Source organism: Mixophyes fleayi, chromosome 12, assembly GCF_038048845.1.
Source record: "Mixophyes fleayi isolate aMixFle1 chromosome 12, aMixFle1.hap1, whole genome shotgun sequence".
Lineage (NCBI taxonomy): Eukaryota > Metazoa > Chordata > Amphibia > Anura > Limnodynastidae > Mixophyes > Mixophyes fleayi.
This window is the reverse complement of record NC_134413.1, coordinates 47,573,280-47,596,503: the sequence shown is the minus strand read 5'-3', so window position 1 is coordinate 47,596,503 and position 23,224 is coordinate 47,573,280. Positions and strand designations below refer to the sequence as shown.

Genomic DNA, 23,224 nt, shown 5'->3' with positions numbered 1-23,224 from the left:
AAAAATTTGGTTTTAATTTTGCCACCTTCAATAAACATAGTAAGATATATAAAAATATTGCTGCGCTAGTGAACATGACATAAGATACCTGCTAAACAGTTGAATGTTCAGGTCAGAGAGTATGGAAACCAGTTGTTATAAGGTTTTTCAGGATGATTGCAACATTATTTTTCTTCCTTATTGCTTTTTATCTATATGACTATAATTATACAGAAAGTGCTTATATCACAGTAGATTAGTAACAAAACCATACTTAAGTGAATGATGTGCTTATCGCACTCGTTAACAACAGGGAAACTGTTTCCCAGAGACATACCATCAACAAAAACATGTCTGTATACAGTGTCGGAACTATCGTGGGGGTGTGGCTGGGTCCCACTTTTAAGGCCCCCGCTCCCCCCTTCCCTGCTCCCACAGCTGTGCCCAATGCCCCCTCTCTGCTCTGAATAGAACAGACAGGTGCCTCTCTTCCGTGAGGCACATGCACAGTGGGCAATAAGCAGAGTAAAGCGGCGAACCCGGGAGGCATCACCAGACCTCTTTCCATCGCCGGACCTCTATGCTATGGGGCACAGAGATGCACAGTTCTGCCCCTGCCTGCTGGAGTTTAAGTAGTTATCTCTTTCTTTCTTAGATTATATCCTGTATATTTTAAATTCAAATGTGCGTAGAAACAATAAGGTTCAAAATTGATGGATGTAAAAATCCCATTAACAATCCCATCAAAATGTATGAACATAAAGTAAACATAAAGAAAAATATATACACTAATTTCCCATATGTTTGAATCACTCCAAGGATCACTCCAATCACTCCAAGGACTTGCTCCCACCTATCCACTGTTAATACACTTTTTAGCTGTAAAAAAAAACCTTGAAAATCCAATTAAGAATACAATGAATTCTCATCCTACTTATGCTGGCGGTATATTTACTAAACTGCGTGGTTGAAAAAGTGGAGATGTTGGCTATAGCAACCAATCAGATTCTAGTTATCATTTATTTAGAACATTGTACAATATGACAGCTAGAATTTGATTGGCTGCTATAGGCAACATCTCCACTTTCTCAAAACCGCAGTTTAGTAAATATACCCCATGGGCTCATATCTACCATTGTGTTTGAAAATATTAACAACGTGTTTACAATTTTAGAACAAACTATTTCTTATGCATTAAAATGTGTTTCAATTAGTAAAAACACAATGCATAAAAAGCTCGTGGAAGGTACGTTAAAAAAACATAACTAAAACATGTCAAAGGTCAAAGTGTTTATGCGTTTTATCCATTTTCCATATTCAAGTGTATGAACAAGCCCAAAAACTAAATGAGGTATGCCCCAGTATATACTTTACAACAGTGTCTGAAGTTGAGTAAAGTTTCCAAGTTGTTGCACCCTGTAGGCTGTTTGGTCGGTAATAGGAACAGTTCCCTGTCCAAAGTTCTTTCCATTTTCCTTTGTATACGTCACAGCCTGAAAACATGAATGGAATTCCAGACTTTGGAGCAATATCAATTCTTTAACTCTGACATGAAAATGACTCCCAATCAAAATACACAGAGGACAATTCTGGCTCTAAAAATCAAATGAATAAATAATTCATCTTTTCTTTATTAAAGGTGGGCATTATTTACTGTACATGTCATCTATTTTACTGCTTTTCCTGAAATATTTTTACTTTGGAGACATAGAAACAGAGTAATCCCAAATGGACAAATAAAAATCTTTCAGATTATCCAGATCGCATGCTCCCTCTTGTGGCATTTGAGGGAATTATCACCCAAGAACCAACATACAATAGTCTACAGACGTGGTAGTAAATTTATTTCTGACACAACACTTTGGTTAATTGTATTAAACCAAATGATTTCATTATTCAAATAATCAAATTTTGATGTGTATACTTTGCAAATACCTATCACTCTAAAGACACTTAGTATGTGTATAGTTCAAACAGTTGACACATGTATAATAAATAGTTTTAAACACTTAGGGGTCTATTTACAAAACTGCAGTTTTAGTAAATGGAGTAAAGTGGAGATGTTGCCTGTAGCATCCAGTCAGCTTCTAGCTGTCATTTTGTAGAATGTACTAAATAAATGATAACTAGAATCTGATTGGTTGCTATATGCAACATCTCCTCTTTTTCAAACCCACAGTTTAGTAAATATAGCCCCAATTCTGATATTGTATTAAGAATATATACATCATTTTGTTGTTTTAATCCAGGAGACCCATAACATTCTTAAAAAAAACCAGCTAATAATAGTTGCACCTCTTGTGGTGTTTGTATGTGCATATTAAAGCACTGAACTTTATATCTCCAATTCAAACATATTTTATTTTAAGGATCAGTTGTTAATGTGCCAGAATAAAAAAAAAATCGGCGCAGGTGGGCTGGCGGGGTGCCCTCCTGCCACATTTGCCGGGCTTACCACGATCCACCGTGTTTTGAATATAGTTCAGAACAGTATATTATTATTTAATGTGCAAAATAAAAACAAATTATGTTTCTTTAGCAAGTTATGCTGCAAATGGTACACATAATTGTGAATTGTAAAGCTCTATGGAATTTGCTGGCACTATAGAATTAAATGTTGATGATGATGATGACATAAGACCTGGATTGTCAGATTGACAGTAAAAAGAAGTGGATCCCCAAAAGTCAAATACCCTCTGTGCTCAGGGCCATCTTTTCCATTGGGCACGATGGCTAGTTAGGTGCCCGGAGGCCCCACGGGCAAGGGGGCGCCAGAGGCAGGGCTCTTAATTAGAATAAATAATCCTGCAAAAGAAAAAAACTGCAAAAAAACACCTTCAAGGGTCACTGAGCAATTACATCTATCTATCTATATCTCTATATATTTATATCTGTATCTCTATACATCTATATATATATATATATATATATATATATATATATATGTAGGGGCCCCGGTGCACTGCTTTGCCCGGGGGCCCATAATGTTGTTAAGATGGCCCTGTCTGTGCTATGCAGTCTGAGGGCACTTTTATGTTACTTTCCCTGCATGCCTTTATTGGATATCCTCGTATTATAAAAAAAAAATGCAGCTGTGTAATTTAGAAATTCCACAGCATGCATCAGAGCCAGTTTGTATGTGATAGTTGTGTCTCTCCCTCATGTTGTGAGGTAATAGAATAAACAGGAGCCAGTTTCCTGCCTGTCTGGCTCTGATTGGCCAGGGGACATTCCAGGAATGTAAGGGCTCCTTTATATTGAGTGCAGAGCTGCTCAGAAATCAGAACGCATGGAGAGCGCACACAGAGGAATATAGAGCGCACAGCAGCCTCACATTAACCCAGGCAGAAGAAATCTACTACCACAGACACCAAGAAGGACTTAACTACACTTGTAGCAGAAGAATGTAAGGGGACAGAGTGGTTTGATTGTTATTGCTACATATAAGTCTCTGCTTAATTTATTGTACTGGAGAAACGCATAGTTGGTGACTTGTTAGCTAGCAGTAGACAGAAGCAGTGTGCAGATGCTTTCAGTCATTTCTCTTAGAGGACAAGATTTTATATCATAGGTGCACTGATAGTGAGTTATTTCATTGGTATTAATTAGAGCGAAGCCTATTCTACCGTATATAACACTGTGAAGTGGTTTGCTGTTTTTGCTAATATGTGTGTGTGTGTGTGTGTGTGTGTGTGTGTGTGTGTGTGTGTGTGTGTGTGTGTGTGTGTTTAGGGAGATTCATATGTTTTTATTCATACTGTAAATTGCAAGAAATTTGAGAAGCCTGACTGCATTGTGTGTCTTGTATTAAGGTGTAGCTTTCGGATAGTGGAGCTATTTTAGGTAATATGCTATGTTAGCAATCAATAATTAGCTTTTTTATATTTAATATTTCATAGGGGACCCTTTTTACACATAAAATGAAACTTAGCATGCCACTGGGGAACATTTTTTTCTAACATTTTACTATATACTGTATAACACAATAATTGGCTTTTCCTATTTTATAGCCTCTGGTTACAATAATCATGCTGGCTTCTATATAGTATAGTTTATGTTGTTATTGAGCTGTTGAATGCTACATGTGCTTACTTTTCTATGTGGTCCTAATTTATTTTTTACTTTATCTTTACAAAGAATCTGCTCCAGAATGTTGTCTACTGTCTATGTCATTGAACATGTAGAGAATGGTCTACTTGCTGTTTGATTATTTGGTTACAGTCCCGTTAAATGTTGCTGACATAATGCATTACTAATTTTTTTTGTGTGTTAGACTTTGTCCAGTGTAAGTGCATACGGCATACCTGCTCTGCTGTGACACTTTGTAATTCACAATGTAATAAAACCTCATTGTTACAAGATGTTGATTACAATTTGGTATGTACCATGGACTGTTGTATTGATTAGTTCAGCATTTGAATAGTTAAAGATATATTGCATACTGATGTTTTATAAATATATTTCTTTAAGACATACATTTCTATTTTGTTTAGAAACCACCACTGGTCTTCAGAATGGGGATAATGAAGGGTATTTTCCTACTATTAATGCTGGCTGTTCCTCACACAAAGCAAGCATCAGGTAAGATATGTTACAATATGACCCAGAGAGCTATAGCTATGCAGCTCATGCAGGAAATAGTAATGCATTGCTATGGTATTAATTAAATGTGAATTACAGTTTCCCATACTATAGGAAATTATTGTACAAACCAGCCAGATGCTACTATATATATATATATATATATATATATATAGAGAGAGAGAGAGAGAGAGAGAGAGAGAGAGAGATATGTGTATATATATGGATATAGATAGATAGATATATATATATATATATATATATATATATATATATATATATATCGTGGTAATGTAATCAGAGTTGGTCTCTTGGTGTAGTAGGTGGGCAGCATTTTCAAGTTTCAAGGTCTTAGAATTGGCTATCAAGTATTGGAAACAGATGACATAAGAATAAGACAGTCTTAAAACAAAACTATTTTGAATTTTATTCAGTATAAATTTTCCAGATCTTATGAAATCTTTTGAAAGTCCTTCGCTTTCGTTTTTGGTCGTTTAACATTCATATTTTTCGTTGCCACCACAGAGAATGGAGCAGAGGACAACAGCGTGTATGATCTGTTTGAGCTAACCGGACTCAACCGTAAGCCTGGCAACCGCAAACCTCAAGGAGTCCTGTTAGTGAAGGGTCCCGATTCATCAAGCCCAGCCTATAGAATTGAAAAGCCCAATCTTATACCACCAGTTCCAGAAGATAAATTTCAAGATTTGTTGGATGCCGTTAGAGCTGAACGGGGCTTTATCTTGTTGGCCACTTTACGTCAAGTAAAGAAGACCAGAGGAGCACTTTTGTCTATTGAAAGGAAAGATGGCAAAGGCCATATCTTTAGTCTAACATCCAATGGTGAAGCTGGAACTTTAGACTTGAGTATGAGTGGGGAAGATAAGCAGCAAGTAGTGTCTGTTGAAGAAGCTAAGCTGGCCACTGGCCATTGGAAGAACATTACCCTCTTCATACAGGAAGATCGAGCTCAGCTTTATGTGGGTTGTGACAAGATGGAAAATGCTGAATTGGATGTGCCCATCCATCACGTTCTCAATGGGGACTTGGCAAGCAGTGCTCAACTAAGAGTAGCAAAAGGAGGAGTAAAAGACAATTTCCAGGTAAGTCATAGAAAGAAAACTCAAGTAGTGTAAATAACCTCAAATAGCCAAACTAAAAAAACTGATAGAACAAAGCATTACAGCATTGTCAATAAAAGTGATATAAAAAAATAGATGAAGTGGATGGTTTTTTTGGGATATTCCTGCTTTTCTTGAGCGTTCAGTAAATCCTGTAAATATATTAGTTAAATAGTACCACTGAGTTACTGCAATCTAATTGTTGGTTCTGTCTTAATAGGGTGTGCTTCAGAACATGCGTTTTATATTTGGTACCAGCATTGATGTGATTCTGAGAAACAAAGGCTGCTCAAGTTGTAAGTATAATCCGTTCACGATTACATGCAGACACAAGTAAAACCACCAGCAGTAGTCCTATCATGCACTTAAAGCTTTGCCAAAATTATAGCGTCATATGATATTGTACCTCCCATTTCTGCTTGCAAGAAGTTATTAACCACTGCCACTGTGTCATTTGTCCAGCAAATTACGATTTGGACAATTCAGTAAATGACTCGCGCCCAGCAATCCGCACCAATTACATTGGACACAAGACAAAGGATCCCACTTATGTATGCGGCATTTCCTGTGACGACATCAACAATATGTACTTGGAGATTGTAGGTCTAAAGCGATTGATCGTAACTCTTCAGGACACAGTAGAGAAAATGGTAAGTACAATTTAGAGACATCACTTGGTTTGTAGAAAAACCATTGAAGCATTTTAAAGCCATATATCATTTTTGCTTTCTGTCCTTGCTTTTATTAGAGACAAGACAATATGCTTCTTGCTAACGAGGTGAAGGTGAGACCAATTGATGGATGTATCCACAGTGGAGTCAAATACAACAATATGGATGAGTGGACCATTGACAGCTGCACTGAGTGTACATGCCAGGTAATAAGCCTCTTGCAATATTTATTTTTGCCTATTCTCGCCATAACTTTACCATCAAATTGGTTAATTCAAATGTCATTTTATGTTGTAATATTGCAACTAACATAAAGTCAGCCACAGTTGTTTACTAGATTCCAATATGGTTTATTTAGAATTCAGCAATTGTTTGCCGAAAAGTGTCCTGCCCTCTGATGCCCTGCACCAATGCCTCCATTCCAGATGGGGAATGCTGTCCCAGATGTTGGCGTAAGTAGTTGACTAGAGAGTTGTTCGAAAATGCACAGATACATTTAGTTAAAACACGTCAAATGTCATTTTCTAGTACAACATTAAAGAGTAATTGCTTTAGGAGTAACACAATAGACTCATCAGAATAAAGTGGACTTCTGAAGCTTAAAAATAATGTACTTTAACCATTAGACTAGACAAGAAAAGTAAATCTTTTGATCCCATTGCACCTCTGATGTATTAAATGGGTAATTCATATACATTGCATGCCTCCTTAAGCATTTCTGTTGTGTGTTTAGGAGGTGTATCTGCAGCCTCAGGCCTAAAATCTCATTTTCAAAAGCCATAATGACAAATATGCAGATATTAATCTTGTAAATGCTGAGCAAGTTGATTCAGGACAGAGATAACATAGTTCTTATGAGAGTAGTACAGCTGCAAGTGCTGAACATTGATAGTTAGACCTGCTCAGTCCTGCGCGCTTCATATTTCTATCTTCCTGGCATGTATGGAACTCCCAGTCAGGAGATCCGCAACTTTTACAGCCAAAATAATTCATGTTTCTACTAAGCATTTTTCCAATTATAATAATTTATGTGTCTGTTTCTTTATTCTCTGAAGCAGACACGTCTGCATTTAATAAAACTGAGCTTTTAAATGGAACAAAATCCCATGTTATATCTCCATTACAGCAGATAATTTTCCAATTAGATTTATGACAATTGAAGCCTCAGTTTTACTAAAGGAGAAATCCGTTTCTATTTAGAAAAAGATCGCTAAGTCGCTGTTTGCAGTTAGTTTTTTCAAGAAGCATTTGGGATAATGTTGTCTTCATACAAGTTCTTCTTTCTCTTTTCAGCAAGCGATTCTCCTGACGATGGCTGGTCTCCATGGTCGGACTGGACTCCATGCTCGGTGACCTGTGGCCACGGAGTGCAACAGAGGGGTCGATCATGCGACAGCCTTAATAACCGCTGCGAAGGGTCCTCTGTCCAGACCAGGTCGTGTCATATCCAAGAATGTGACAAGAGATGTGAGTGAATCGATTTATTGTTTTAAAACATTATTAAAAATTTATTAATCATAAAAACATATATAATGTCTATCAAGTTTGCAGGTTATTTACGTTAGATTTTATTTGCGGTAGAAGGCTTTAGTTTGCGGTAGTGTCTGCCTATAACACCTCCTACTCTTTATTTCAACATTTACATTCAAACATGCACATTTTAGTTGTATTTCAAGTGAAGTTCTAAGTACTAATCATCATCACCATCAGTTATTTATATAGTGGCACTAATTCCGCAGCGCTGTGCAGAGAACTCACTCACATCAGTCCCTGCCCCATTGGAGCTTACAGTCTAAATTCCCTAACGCACACACACACACACAGACAAAGAGAGAATAGGGCCAATTTTTTGATAGCAGCCAATTAACCTACCAGTATATTTTTGGAGTGTGGGAGGGAACCGGAGCACCCGGAGGAAACCCACGCAAACACGGGGAGAGCATACAAACTCCACACAGATAAGGCCATGGTCAGGAATCGTGCTGCCCAATTTAATCTTCTTAGGTTCCTTGAGGTCTTTGAAGGCTTTATGTTTTGGGGCCACCACATCTCTAGAGCTAAAACACACAGAAAGTTGGTTTCACACATATGACTACGAAGAACAATTCTTTTATGGATCAACCATTCACGATATATGTCTCCACCGATGGATTGATGTGAAACAATAACATTTATATCCTATTTTGTGTTTTCCAGTTAAGCAAGATGGTGGTTGGAGCCACTGGTCTCCTTGGTCCTCATGCTCAGTGACATGTGGAAGTGGTCAGATAACCAGAATCCGTCTCTGCAACTCACCTGTTCCTCAGCTGAACGGCAGGCCGTGTGTGGGAGAAGGACGAGAGAACAAGCCGTGCCAGAAAGATCCTTGCCCAAGTGAGTGTCACTCTTTGCTCTGTGACGCTTTTCATGCTACCATCCTTTTCTCTGTGGCTCTTTATTTTTGACATTCCATGGCCTGACTTATAGGTCAAATGACGCACATTTGAGGCAAACAAAGAGTAATTTATCATGTCAACTTTCCAATGTTTGTGGAATATGAAGTTCTGCTAAAGGTCATTCGAATGGAAAGGCCTGTGTTCTGATAGATTCTTCTTTGTTTCTACCACAAATGCTTAATTATGTCACATATTCTGCTGTTTAGAAATGACTTATATGGACAATATGAACTTATAGTTAACCTTTTCTCTGATATTTTGTTTTCAGTTAATGGTCAGTGGGGACCATGGTCACTCTGGGATACGTGCACTGTAACCTGTGGAGGTGGTGTTCAAAAACGTGAGCGTCTTTGCAATAACCCCAAGCCCCAGTATGGTGGTAAGGACTGCCTTGGAGATATTGCAGACAACCGGATCTGTAACAAGCAGGACTGTCCAATCGGTAAACAGTTAGCACACACAAGGATACATTTAAATACTGTTAGCCAATATTATGCAGACTTTTAACAAATACATGTGCCTTCTTTTTAGATGGGTGTCTGTCTAATCCCTGCTTTGCTGGAGTTAAATGCACTAGCTTTGATGATGGTTCTTGGAAATGCGGTGCTTGCCCTACAGGTTACAGGGGAAATGGCGTTGAATGTACCGATGTAGATGAGGTGAGTTACAACAGTTCAATAAACATTCACAAACGACTTCTACACTAGTGATACATTTTAACTGCTCTAAAGAATATATTATATAAGTGTCTGATAGAATAAGCCAAGTATATTTAAAAATGGGCATGTGTCTTAAATATTTTCCCTATAGTGCAAAGAGGTACCTGATGCCTGCTTTAACCTTAATGGAGTACATAGATGTGAGAATACAGAGCCAGGGTACAATTGCCTCCCTTGCCCTCCACGATTCACGGGCACACAGCCTTTTGGCAAGAGAATTGAAGACGCCACTGCAAACAAACAGGTAAGTGTGAACTTCTGACTTTATGTATTACAGATGAGCTAAACCTCATTTTCATTGGGCGACAAAAGTTTGCACATTTCATAGGCAGAATTTATTCCCAGTCCTACACCAAACACATCACGCAGCAGAATTAAACGACTGCAAGTGTCTGCGTTCTATTCATGGACTGTAAATCCCACAGACACTGCAAATATGCAAATACAGTGCGGAATGGCATTGCGTTTGTATTCCCGGAACGTTGCACCACTGCAAAAATAGGCAGGTCCACAGCAAAAAATGCTTTGCGGAAAATGTTGTCTCAACTTTGCTCATCTATAATATGCATATGATGCTGAAAATCTGAGCCTGTCACTACCAATATATCTTATCCTCCTGTAGAGTACAATATAGATTTGAGCTGTGACAAGATTAACACATGTTATGCTCGATATCCTGATCTTGATCCTTTTATTCTGGCATATTAGGTCTGCAAGCCACGAAACCCTTGCACAGATGGAACACACGACTGCAACAAGAACGCAAGATGTATCTACCTTGGCCATTACACTGATCCTATGTTCCGCTGTGAGTGCAGGCCAGGATATGCTGGAAATGGCATCATCTGTGGAGAAGACACCGATTTGGATGGATGGCCAAATGAGAACCTCACATGCGTTGCTAATGCTACCTATCACTGTAAAAAAGTAAGCATGTATAGTATTGCTATCAATCGGAAGCAGACATGATAAAAAGCATCACAGTATAATTAGATATGTATGCGCAGATTCATAACCGTATTCTGTATTCTAGGACAACTGCCCCAACCTCCCCAACTCAGGCCAAGAAGATTATGATAAGGATGGAATTGGAGATGCTTGTGATAGCGACGATGATAATGATGGAATCCCAGATGATAGGGTAAGAAAACAAAGGATATATTCATGTTTTGAGAACCACAGGCATTGGGTTTCTTTGCTTCTCATTGAGTTAAACAAAACAGCTGGAAAGTAAACACTGCTGGGGGGGTTTCAAGCAGAAAATATCATGTGGTTGTGAAATTTGTCTAGTAAATTGTGAAATCTTTTGGCTAGGATTATACTATGAAGTGTTTTGCTAAGGCTGAACTTTGAAAGTGAAGTTGACCTCAAGCTTCCTGCAAACAGCAGGATCACAAAGTTTGAAACAAGCAGATGTTACCATAGTCAAATGCCATACGTAGATTCTGGCGTTTAAGTGACACTTTTCAGCTAGACCTACTAAACTTCAGAGGCATTAGATTGTGCTAAAAATATCACATCCATGTAGTTAAACATGCAAGCTGTTATGTCTATGGAATTAGAAACATTTTTGCTGTTTGGAGACTAGGTAGAAAATATTAACTGGGTCAATTGCTTGAAAATGAAATGGCCAAATCCTTACACCATTATTTCCTTCTGCAGGACAACTGTCAATTTATATACAACCCTGCCCAATACGACTATGACCGTGATGATGTGGGTGATCGTTGTGACAACTGCCCTTACAACCACAACCCAGACCAAGCCGACACAGATGCCAACGGGGAAGGAGATGCCTGTGCTGTGGATATCGATGGAGATGGTTTGTGTATTTTTACAAGACTTATTAGACATTAAAGGCTTAGCACAAACATTGCCCAAAAAGACATATATGTTATGATGGCAAATGTGTTGGTCAGAGGCGGAATTAACGAGCTGTAGGCCCCCGGATCCCTCCAGCTTCCCTGCACGGGGGCCCACAGCTCACTAATTCTGCCTCTAGTTCACCATGCAGCGGGCTCCATTATCTCCTTGTCCCCGGTTCACCGCACCTGCTGCGCCAATAGTAGTTCCAACACTGGTGTTGGTTGCTGAACCATCGGAACCCATAAATAGATACAGTTGTATATTTTCTGCACCTTCTGACGTGTGGTATGAAGTCACAAGTATACTAAATAATGTGTGCGATTTTAATGTAGATGCCCTTTTTAATGAATATTTTTTAATATACCGTTGTTACATTCCAATAACATAATACATATTTTATGATTCTACAGGGATCCTCAATGAGCAAGACAATTGCGCGTATGTATACAATGTAGACCAGAAAGATTCAGATAAAGATGGCGTTGGAGATCAGTGCGATAATTGCCCCATGGAACACAACCCAGAGCAGGTAAGGTATCTTTTTAGATCTATTATAGCAGTTTTAGTGTAACCTAACAGGTTAAAGCCAGGACCTCAGAATTAAACCAATCTTTGGCATTTACAATGAACAATATTTCCATTTCACTTTGATGTCCACCACTATGGCTTTCATGCCTTTCTGACTGTTAAGGATTTAGCAGGTTGACTCTTAAGTCTCCATCCTTGAGCTGCTGCCAGAAGGGTCCACATACATGGGTACATAGCTGACCATGAGGATTGATAGTTTGGATGACCCTGTCCGTGCCATTCTGCACGTCATGGATTAGCTACTTTTGTAAACCCCTTCCTCTTTAATCTTACTTTATTGTTCAGTTTTAAGCTGAACATGCGTATAAATCCCAAAGCATTACACAGTTCAGTTTTTTTTTTTTGCTTTCAACAAATGATTTCCCACAAAATCTCTTTAGTAACTGTATTATAGGTATGACACCGGATTTAGTAATTCCACTCCCAAGAACCCAGGGGATTTTTATTTATTAATACGTTACTTGGCTGAGTACCTCTTAGCAGAGTTACCATGGCTTGCCATCAAAAAGCAGCACCACAAGTTCCCTTAATGTAATTCCTCTTTCTTTCGCTTAAGCCTAGAAAGTTTGTGCAGCCCAGATCTGTTACGACACATAAGTTATAGCAGAGCACATGACAGTGATTCGTTATATTGTCTGTGTAGATGTCTGTGGGAAGAGTCCAAATTCATTTGGCTTCATGTCGTTGCTCAATGCACACTTCACGCCGATGACTGATGATTTCCAATTCTTGATTGTCTTCCAGACTGACTCGGACTCGGATCTTATTGGAGATACGTGTGACAGCAATGAAGATATAGATGAAGATGGCCATCAGAATAACCTGGACAATTGCCCATACGTTCCAAATGCCAACCAAGCTGATCACGATAAGGATGGCAAGGGTGACGCTTGTGATCACGATGATGACAATGATGGCATTCCAGATGACAAAGATAATTGCAGATTGGTGCCTAACAGTGATCAGATTGATAGCAACGGTAAGCCAAAAAATTGCTGGCTTTAGTTAGGAAATTGTAAGATAAGTCACAAATTACTTTTGTAATGTATATAAAAGGTCATGTTTTAAATTATTACTGACAACATTACAATGTTTGAATATGGTGCATGGGAAAGAGAAGAATCACATTCAAGGATTACTCTTAAACTCTTCCAGGTGATGGACGTGGCGATGTCTGTCAATATGACTTTGACAATGACAATATTCCAGACGCTGAAGATGTTTGTCCAGAGAATGTGGACATCAGTGTAACTGACTTCCGTAAATTCCAAATGGTGCCTTTAGATCCTAAAGGAACATCCCAGATTGATCCCAACTGGGTAGTTAGACACCAGGGCAAAGAGCTGGTACAAACCGTTAATTGTGACCCTGGCCTTGCAGTGGGTAAGTACCATTAAAAGTTCAACTCAATATACACCTGTATTCCACCTTTCTTATATATATTGTAGATAGCGAACAGATAGGGCCTGACCTTGCTTTTATTTTCTTTGAAGGTTTTGATGAGTTTAGCGGAGTTGACTTCAGTGGCACCTTCTTTATCAACACTGATAGAGATGATGATTATGCTGGCTTTGTGTTTGGCTACCAGTCAAGTAGCAGATTTTATGTGGTTATGTGGAAACAAATCACCCAGACCTATTGGGACACAACCCCAACTAAAGCACAAGGCTACTCAGGTCTCTCCATTAAAGTTGTGAACTCAACAAGTGGACCTGGAGAACATTTACGTAACGCTTTGTGGCATACCGGAAACACACCAGGACAGGTATGTAGCTCTCCAAACATTTTACCGACAATGTTTTAATAAATGAGTAAAAACTGCAGAACTTAATGCACAGACTCAAGATCTCACTGCATTAGTGCACTCGCACGGTCTTTAAATATGTATGTGATTTTTTTTTTTTTGCAGGTTCGTACCCTGTGGCATGACCCACGTCAGACAGGATGGAAAGATTTTACAGCCTACAGATGGCATTTAACCCACAGACCAAAGACTGGCTTCATTCGGTATGGATGAAAATACTGACTTGTAATGATCGTATTATAGTTATAATGATATCCATGTTTTTAATGGAGATGTACTTATACTTTGACCTTTTTGGAATATAAAATTAGAACACTAAAGTATTAATTATATTTTCTCACTGTGTAAACACTTTTGAAAAGTGGCAATAGTAAGAACATCTTGCCACAAGAGTCAACAAAATCATTTTATAGTTTTAATTCTATTGCATTTAGCCATATATTTTGTCTGGCAACATGTTAACACATGGAATTCATCATGGACAATCAGCATAGATACACATAAGCACTGTGAGCTAATATGACTTATCTATAAAGAATGGCTATAGTTTGCCTAGATTATATGACTGCAGTGTCCTGATAAACTCTTTTGGTGCCAGTGAGGACAAGTGTGGAGTATGACTTTGGCAGGGAAACTTACTTTCTAGTAGGTCTCTAAGAACTAGCTCAGAGACCTGCAACTTCTGGCTGGCTGCAAGTTATTAGTTTGGCAGTTGGATACCAGACACAGCTGTTCTCACTGTTGTACTGTAAGACCCTCCATTTACACAATATATGTTGATTTATGGCTCTCCTGAATCAGTATATGTAATACTATGTTTCTCAATTCTTTTTAGTGTTGTAATGCATGAAGGGAAGAAAATCATGGCTGACTCAGGACCAATTTACGATAAGACATATGCTGGAGGAAGATTAGGACTGTTTGTCTTTTCACAAGAGATGGTGTTTTTCTCAGATCTCAAATATGAGTGCAGAGGTAAGTACAATATCAATATACTGTGCAGTCATTAGATTGATCATAGCCTTCACCATAAAAAGTATGCAGTAAATTGTGTTAATAAAAATTATTGACATCTGCATCTAGAATTCAAACTGCTGCAACACAAATTCATATTGAAATTAGGCAACTATGCCTAAAGTTCCACCTGTGAATATCCACCTTTAGCTCTCTTATAATGTCATCATTGGGGGTTTGACCAAAGTCTAACCATAACCTCCTCACAAGAAAGACAGGGCTGGTGGGAGTGCCCTAGGCACCACCGCCTCCTCGGATGCTCCCCCCTATGTGGGGCTCTGCCCCTAGTCCCCCCTCAGGAGCTTGGGGTTGATGGTGGTCAGCATCCTCAGACTGAAAGTGTTGTCCAGGGAATGACAAAGCCCAGCACCACACTCTCAGCCAATCACGAACTTGGAGGACGAGCAGCTGGCAGCTTCACAGGTAAGAGGCTGTCAGCTGCCTCTTCATGCCATTGGCCGGCGCCTAGTGTTAGGACAGTACAGGGACATTAGGTACAAAGAATGGGGTGACAGCATGCTACACATTCAGTACTAAGCACCCCTTAAAGTGCTGTGCTCTCTGCAACAATCTTAGGTCACCTAGTTGTACCGCCCCTACCTAAGTGGAGGCAACCATTTTTGTGCTAGACCTGTATTCATGAGATGTTTAGCCTATAAAATAGATGCCACAAATCAACTGTATTGCAAGTAAACATTAAGGTTGCCAACAGCAGTGATCGCTAATGAACTCCAGCCCGTAACCTTGTTAGTAAGTTTACTTAGGTACATTGAAAATAACGCTTATTATCTTATATAATATAATTTTAGTAAACACTTTAAGTCGGCGGTTCCCAAAGTGTGCGCCGCGGCTCCCAGGGGTGCCGCAGCGCTGTCACTGGGGTGCCGCGGGCCAGCCCTAGAAAAAAGAAAGCAAACAGAAACGTACCAATCCACACGGCGCTAGGACCCTGCAGCCTCCTCTCTCCCGCAGCTGTCACTGAATATCGACATCAGTGACAGCTGCGCGAGAGAGGAGGCTGCAGGGTCCTAGCGCTGCGCGGATTGGTAAGTTTCTGTTTGCTTCTTTTTTTCTATAGCTGGCGCCTGGCGCGGGGCAGTGGAGGGGGACAGAGAGCAGAGGAGGGGGACAGAGAGCAGAGGAGGAGGGCAGATGGCAGAGGAGGGGGACAGAGGGCAGAGGAGGAGGACAGAGAGCAGAGGAGGAGGGCAGATGGCAGAGGAGGAGGGCAGAGAGCAGAGGAGGGGGACAGAGAGCAGAGGAGGAGGGCAGATGGCAGAGAAGGAGAGCAGAGGAGGGGGACAGAGAGCAGAGGAGGAGGGCAGATGGCAGAGGAGGGGGACAGAGGGCAGAGGAGGAGGACAGAGAGCAGAGGAGGAGGGCAGATGGCAGAGGAGGAGGGCAGAGAGCAGAGGAGGGGAGCAGAGAGCAGAGGAGGAGGGCAGATGGCAGAGAAGGAGAGCAGAGGAGGGGAACAGAGAGCAGAGGAGGAGGGCAGATGGCAGAGGAGGGGGACAGAGAGCAGAGGAGGAGGACAGAGAGCAGGGGAGGAGGGCAGATGGCAGAGAAGGAGGGCAGAGAGCAGAGGAGGGGGACAGAGAGCAGAGGAGGAGGGCAGATGGCAGAGGAGGGGGACAGAGGGCAGAGGAGGAGGACAGAGCAGAGGAGGGCAGATGGCAGAGGAGGAGGGCAGAGAGCAGAGGGGGACAGAGAGCAGAGGAGGACGGCAGATGGCAGAGAAGGAGAGCAGAGGAGGGGAACAGAGAGCAGAGGAGGAGGGCAGATGGCAGAGGAGGGGGACAGAGAGCAGAGGAGGAGGGCAGATGGCAGAGTAGGAGGGCAGAGAGCAGAGGAGGGAGACAGAGAGCAGAGGAGGAGGGCAGATGGCAGAGGAGGGTGACAGCGTGAGAGAGGGCAGAGGATGGTGACAGCGTTAGAGAGCGCAGAGGGCAGAGGAGGGGACAGAGGGCAGAGGGGGCAACGTGAGAGAGGGCAGTGTGCCTGGTTGCAGAGGGGGCAGTGTGCCTGGTTGCAGAGGGGGCAGTGTGCCTGGATGCAGAGGGGGCAGAGTGTCTGGATGCAGAGGGGCATTTTTGCATACAACTAAATAAGTATTTCTGTCGTGACCTAAATACTTATTACAAATTTTTTTATCTCTAAAACAGGACTGCTTAGTAATTATTTTGGAGGGGTGGCTTGAAAAAATTTGGAGACTCTAAGGGTGCCGCGAACTGCAAAAGTTTGGGAACCACTGCTTTAAGTAATGCCTTTATTTCTCTTGTTTCTTCCAGACTCATAATTCCACATCTTATACATTCAGTGAATGTTAAGGAAACCTCATAGCACCTTCAGAATTATTAGATTTGTTCCATCTCTTGGACAACTTCTTCCATTCCTTTTTTGTTTTGTGTATTTTTTTATTTTTCGTTGGAACTAAAGATCACTCCAAAAACTTGGAACGGAGGAAGGGACATTTCCTTAATGAGATGATTTACTTCTTGGGGTCAATCAAGTTGTTTTTTTATTGGAAGGCACAAATCTACTATAGTACAATAGACTTTCTCCTAAAAGTGCCTCAAGGAAGGCTATCAACAGAAAGAAAAATATAACTCAAGATGACCGATAAAAGGTTTATATATTGGAAGCAAAATACAAACAAACTAGCTAAGAGTGCACAAGTAATTGATGTTTTACTGGATTGGTTGCTTCACCACAAAAGAGGAGAGATGCAATAATTCCAAAAAAATCTCCATGTATTGATACGTAGTCTACAGATGTAGCTATGACTGGGCTAGAACTGATGAGTGTGAGTGTATTATGATGTGGACAACTTAAATATCTCAATAAATCACTGCCTGGTCGAGAGAAACAGTGCGTGAGTGAGTGTGCGTGTGTGTGTGTGTGTAAAAGAGTGAATGTGTATGCATTTTATTTGCCTGTTTAAACAGATACAACATGCACTTCTTCCAGTTTTTGTCAAAAAAAGGTATTTGCACAACATAATTCATATCTGTCAGTGCAACACAATAAGTAGCACTTATATGAGAGAAATAGGATCGATGAAAACAGTCGATGACAGAAATTCAGGAATACAGGGAAACAAAAAACAGATCAAATTGTAATTTTATTTTGCTTTTACTTGAGATTGACAGACAGAGGTAGATTAGGTTATTGCTCTGTTTGGTTACGGTATCTGGAGGCACGGCTGCATAACATGTTGATCTGGCTAGGGAACCAGAGGGAGAGCAAGGCAAGGGAGGTGGAGAGTTTAGGTACAGCTCAGTGTCTGTGGTAAACATTCAAATGTAAACCATATGTCTCCATACAGTCATATAACATCCTAATTACACTGTGGCAGGTAGACAGTCCATCTCTGAAAACAGAAAAAAAAGAGAAAACCAGCAGACTTAAACCTTCATGTACAAATATTACCTCATTGTGTGACTGAGAAACAAAAAATGTCTTTGATTCAAGAGGGAAAAAAATAGAGAGATATTTAACAAGCATTTAAAATCTACTGTAGTGTTAATCAGTTCTGTATATAGTTGCAATGACTTTGTATCCCCAGGAAAGTATTTTAAACTTTTTTAAATAAAGAGTATTGTAATATTTTTTTCTATATTTTAGCAATTCTGTTGCTTTTTTTTGTATAAATGATTCTATTTGTATTGCTGTTTAGTGTTATGGGTATTTTGTAGATATGCTATTTAAATAATTTATGAGGAAGTGCTTCCCGTAGTGTCCTTTGCTCCTATTTGTATAAACTGTTTGCACTTGAAAAGAGCTTTGCAATATCTGCCCCAACTGTTTTGTAATATCAGTTTATACTTTTGTTTGTGATAAAGAAAGAGAAAACTATGCCTTTTGTACACAATTTTAAATGTTATCTTGTTTTTTTGTAAATTGTACAGCAAACGTTGTCCTAAAATATAAAATAAATCCTGAAATGTATTTAATTATTGAAAGTGTTTTTTGTTCACCCCAGCTATTGTTACCAAGCGTTTTATCTTAATATTTTGCAAAGGTCTTAAAGTAAACCTTCATTATAAATTCACATATTCATATTTGGAAAGCTAGAATTTGGGCGGGTGTATGTGGTAAAGGATTAGATCATATATTTTACAGTTCTTATGGAGTTCTGATTAGGTTTTATAAATCAATGATTTAGGATTTTAAAGAAGTGATACAGCTTTTTTCTCTTTTAAAGAGACAGGTGCCTCTTTTCTTCCTAGGCTGTCAAGACACTAAGGTATTGAGCCTAGCTTATTACTAGTAATAGAAGTAGTAATCTTGGAAACCTTAAGATTGACTCATTAAATTACTAGGTATAGGACACGTGCTATTTTTCCCCTTTTATTAAAACACCCCTGTTCATATGAACTAATGTATAATCCACAGTCCCTTTGGATAAAATACTTGTTCATTTTGAGGATGAAGGGTTGTACCCCGTGTTTTACAGTCTCGATACATATGTGAAAATACTTTTTGCACTAATAGCATGTAAATATTTTTTCCTAAGGGCAGGCTTAGGCAACCAGTGACTCTTTAGCTGTTGCAAAATTACAGACGTACATCATCCTAGCATGTACTGCCAGCTTTTGGGGATTGTAGCTCCACAGGAGCTGTAGGGTTTCAAGTTGCCTATTACTGGTCTAGAGTAATGTCACATAGCAGCAAATGAACACAATGCTTTTTTAGCTAGAAAACTCCATTGTTCAAGCAAGCTGAATCCCCATTGTGATACATTAAAGTGGAAACACCCCTCCCCTATCAGACAAGAATTCTTCAACTATGAATACTCGGGATTCTGCCAGGATAACACCCTTGAGGGAACTCTATTTCTGCAGAAATGTCTTACAAAAATCCTGTCCCTACCTGTTATATTTTCTCGATTGATGCACTATTGTGTCATACATTGAGGGAGAATAGCTTCAGAAAAGGTCCATGGGGGTATGGGGGTACTAAACTGTGGGTTTGAAAAAGTGGAGATGTTGCCTATAGCAACCAATCAGGTTCTAGCTGTCATTTTATAGAGTGTACTAAATAAATGACAGCTAGAATCTGATTGGTTGCTATAGGCAATGTGAGGATATCACCCTTAGCTCGGATGGCAGTTAACCTCTGTGGGATTCAACTCACTCAGAATATAGACCAGAATATATCTAAAATAAGGCTTTATTACGACAGCACAACATCACAAGACGTTTACAAGATACAGGGTTAATGGTTGCATGTATCCTCCAGCAGTCTCTCGCAGTCAGCACTCGAAAATAATAATCTCAGTCTCTTTCAGAGTCTTATCCTCCCGCAATATTACCACTACCGATTAGTTAGACAGTTACGGTGTCGCACAGCCTGGGTTACTGGCTCACAGAAACCCTGTCCTGGTAGGGTTTCCTCCAGCGGCACCACGATGCCTGGCCCAGAGTCCTTTTCGCTGATGTCTTGTACACCAGGATACCAGGATCCTCCAAGCTAGAATAGCTCTCTTGGCATTCTGTTCTCCTTATATTCCTGTCTGTAAACACAAGGAGTAGGGTCAAACGTCTCAATCCACCCCCTTACAGCAGGGGTCTCTCAGTGGACACTTTAGCTATTAGACATACAGTCTCAGTTTCCTTGATTATACAATGGAATTGGTTGACTCAATTAGCTATTTGGCTGAATACACTAAACAAAGGGTTACAATATAACATTAAGGAATGACATTCCACGCTTGCCAAGCGTGAAACAACAAGACATTTGACACATGGTATCTGCAACATTACACAATCTAAGTCAGTGATATATTTTGATAAAATTACATTTTATTTGATACATACATTTCCCAATGTTATTTCAGCAAGTATATTACTGTGGAGGCACATTGTATATCATCTAGAAGGTCTAACCTAATTACCTCTCAGATTACCTGTTGATCTAGATAATTAACTTGGGCTGCCAGCTAGTTAAATCAGACATTGTTCTGATTACAAACCAAATCTAAGCTGCACCTCATAACAATGGACATTTGAGACAAATGGTAATTACATTAGCTAACACAAGCAAAATTACTTCTGTTGTCCTGTTATTTTCACATAGTATGGCAATATTCTTTATATTTCTAATACATACAATATTGCAGGTAATAGCAAGGGCAAAATGTACCTAATAACATGAAATAATAATACACATAATACACCAATGCTCTGGTGCATATATTTAGACTGGGCCAAGGATTAAAAGGTACATTAAACCGTGAAAAACGGGTGATGAATAAAAAGTTCTCAGTCCAGTTGCACCCCGTTCCTTGACAGGCAACATCTCCACTTCTTCAAACCCGCAGTTTAGTAAATATACTCCCATACGTTAGATACAAAATATTGCTGTAACAAATTGGTGTTTCATAATTTTAAGGGGCAATGTGAGAACCCAACGGCTCTATAATGTGAAAGCTTTGTAAAAAAAACATTAGAGCTGGCGGGTCCTCACATTGCCCCCTTAATATTAATACCACCAATGTAACTGTCACCCTACAAAGTGACCGGCTTCTTCTACAGTCGGGCTTCACAGGGCGGTTGCCGGAATTGGTGTGTGTCACTTTCTGTGTAAATTGCTATTTACAAAATGTCTACATTACTGGCATTGTAATTATTTTGTCACAGACACTTACTCTATGGACCCAACCTTCGCTTGTCCTAACCTACAATAGTTTGTTTTATTATTTCAATTTAATCAGAATCATTTTTATAACAATACTGAAGGGCATAGTGACACAGTACGAGAAAGAGAATAACTTTGTAATATCTCAAACTACTGTAAACTACTGTAAAAATGTACATATACTTGAGGTAGATACAATGGAGGTCAATTAAAAGCACAAACCATTACAGAAAGTCAAAGCATAAACCATTTAATCCTGCTTTGTGTGGCCACGAACCTGTTTTTTAACAATTGCACCTGGTTTAATATACACAAACATGGATTAGAACGTAATACTGCTTTAAGTGCAAGTGGGTCACATTTTTCTCCTTATGATGGACATACAATGGCAAACAGAGAGGTACCAAGCAAAGGCTGGATAGATAGAATAACATTCTTTATACTCCAAATGAATACATAAAAAAAGATTTAACTTTCGGCAATGAGATGTAGATTTTTACTTTTCCTCAGTGATTGTAATTGGAGCTTGTGCACTATTTTCAGTGGGATGCCTTTTGCTCCATATTATTTAAGATATACAATATATAAGCATCTAACAAGGAACATTTGAAGAGATATAAAGAAAAGATGGAATTAATTGTAATCCAGGGGCTAAAAGCTATTTCTTTCTGGTAATACATAAGATAAGGGTCTCCAAGATAACTGCTGCATTCGCAGACTTCCCACATTCGACAAGTCTACTGCTGCATTCTCCAATATTATAAAATTGGTTTAAATATCAAAACCTCACTTTTGAAGTAGTTGGTGCTCCCACATCAATGACTTCCTCTCAACCTGTTTCCAGTACAAGATACTTTCACATTGATTTGAGGCAACACACCACTGCAGATATCCAGGATTTTTTTGTTTGTGCTTATCCAAACTGATTTATCTAAGTATTGATTTAGAATGGTCTCCAGCTTCCTTTGATGCCAAGATTGCTCTTTCTTCAAGCGCTTCACCAGAGTAAATACAAACTTACCTTCTAACTTGTATCATGTCTGCAGTTCCAGAGATCATCTCAGCCAGTCATCCACAATGGAGAGTCCCCCACCAATGTCTTCAGGAGACACCAGCATATTGGATGTTCCAAACCTGTTCCAAGGTACCTTTGGTACTAGAACCTGATCACGTGGCTGAAACAAAAGATCTACTAGAATGCAGGTTAACACCCTCCACCAATGACACTGCATGCAGCATGGTCGACCCCTGCAACCCCTGTACCTGCATATTGCAGATTGCACAGATAATGGACAACAGGGCTGAACTTATACATCAACATTGCTCCAACGCAGTATCATAGCCAGCAACCCAACTTCCTTGCAGATCATTATGGAACTGTACAAAACCATGGATGGTCATCTGACTACCCCACCCAGAGCAGTAACTAGATATTTTAGTGCCCCTGGCAAGAGAGAACACTACACCCCCCCCCCTTGAGGAAAGAGACGCTGCCTATAAGCGGTGGTGCAACAGCATGCCTGGGCTCAAGTTACGTGTCTCTGTTCATTTGCTTCATACTACAGCGAACTTACCATTGCAGTTACAACGAATCCTGCTACCTGTAGTTCCACGCATGGTTCAGATACTACTCACGTCTCTGCGAATTCTAGGCAACATTCTACTGCACATGTCAGTGTTCATCCAAGTCCTTGGGTGATGTTTAACGCTTGCTGTTCTACTTAATAAGAATCACAGTGTTTCCAGTACCACCTGCTATGTTGAGTCATCGCTACTCTCGGATCAGCTAAGTTCTATATACTAC

At 39.8% G+C, this 23,224-nt stretch overlaps 1 protein-coding gene across 1 annotated transcript; it reads left to right on the top strand.

Moving 5' to 3' along the window:
* The first annotated feature begins 3,236 nt into the window (after positions 1-3,236).
* Positions 3,237-18,729, top strand: THBS1 (thrombospondin 1). The gene is made up of 22 exons (XM_075192272.1): positions 3,237-3,385; positions 4,473-4,560; positions 5,086-5,663; positions 5,902-5,977; positions 6,144-6,331; positions 6,430-6,558; positions 6,711-6,804; positions 7,646-7,819; positions 8,549-8,725; positions 9,056-9,229; positions 9,319-9,446; positions 9,598-9,750; positions 10,215-10,433; positions 10,540-10,647; positions 11,169-11,328; positions 11,783-11,901; positions 12,705-12,939; positions 13,116-13,343; positions 13,454-13,725; positions 13,870-13,967; positions 14,600-14,739; positions 17,070-18,729. Exons 2-22 carry the CDS (start codon positions 4,494-4,496, stop codon positions 17,075-17,077), a joined length of 3,525 nt encoding a protein of 1,174 aa, XP_075048373.1. The 5' UTR covers positions 3,237-3,385; positions 4,473-4,493; the 3' UTR covers positions 17,078-18,729.
* The last annotated feature ends 4,495 nt before the right edge of the window (positions 18,730-23,224 follow it).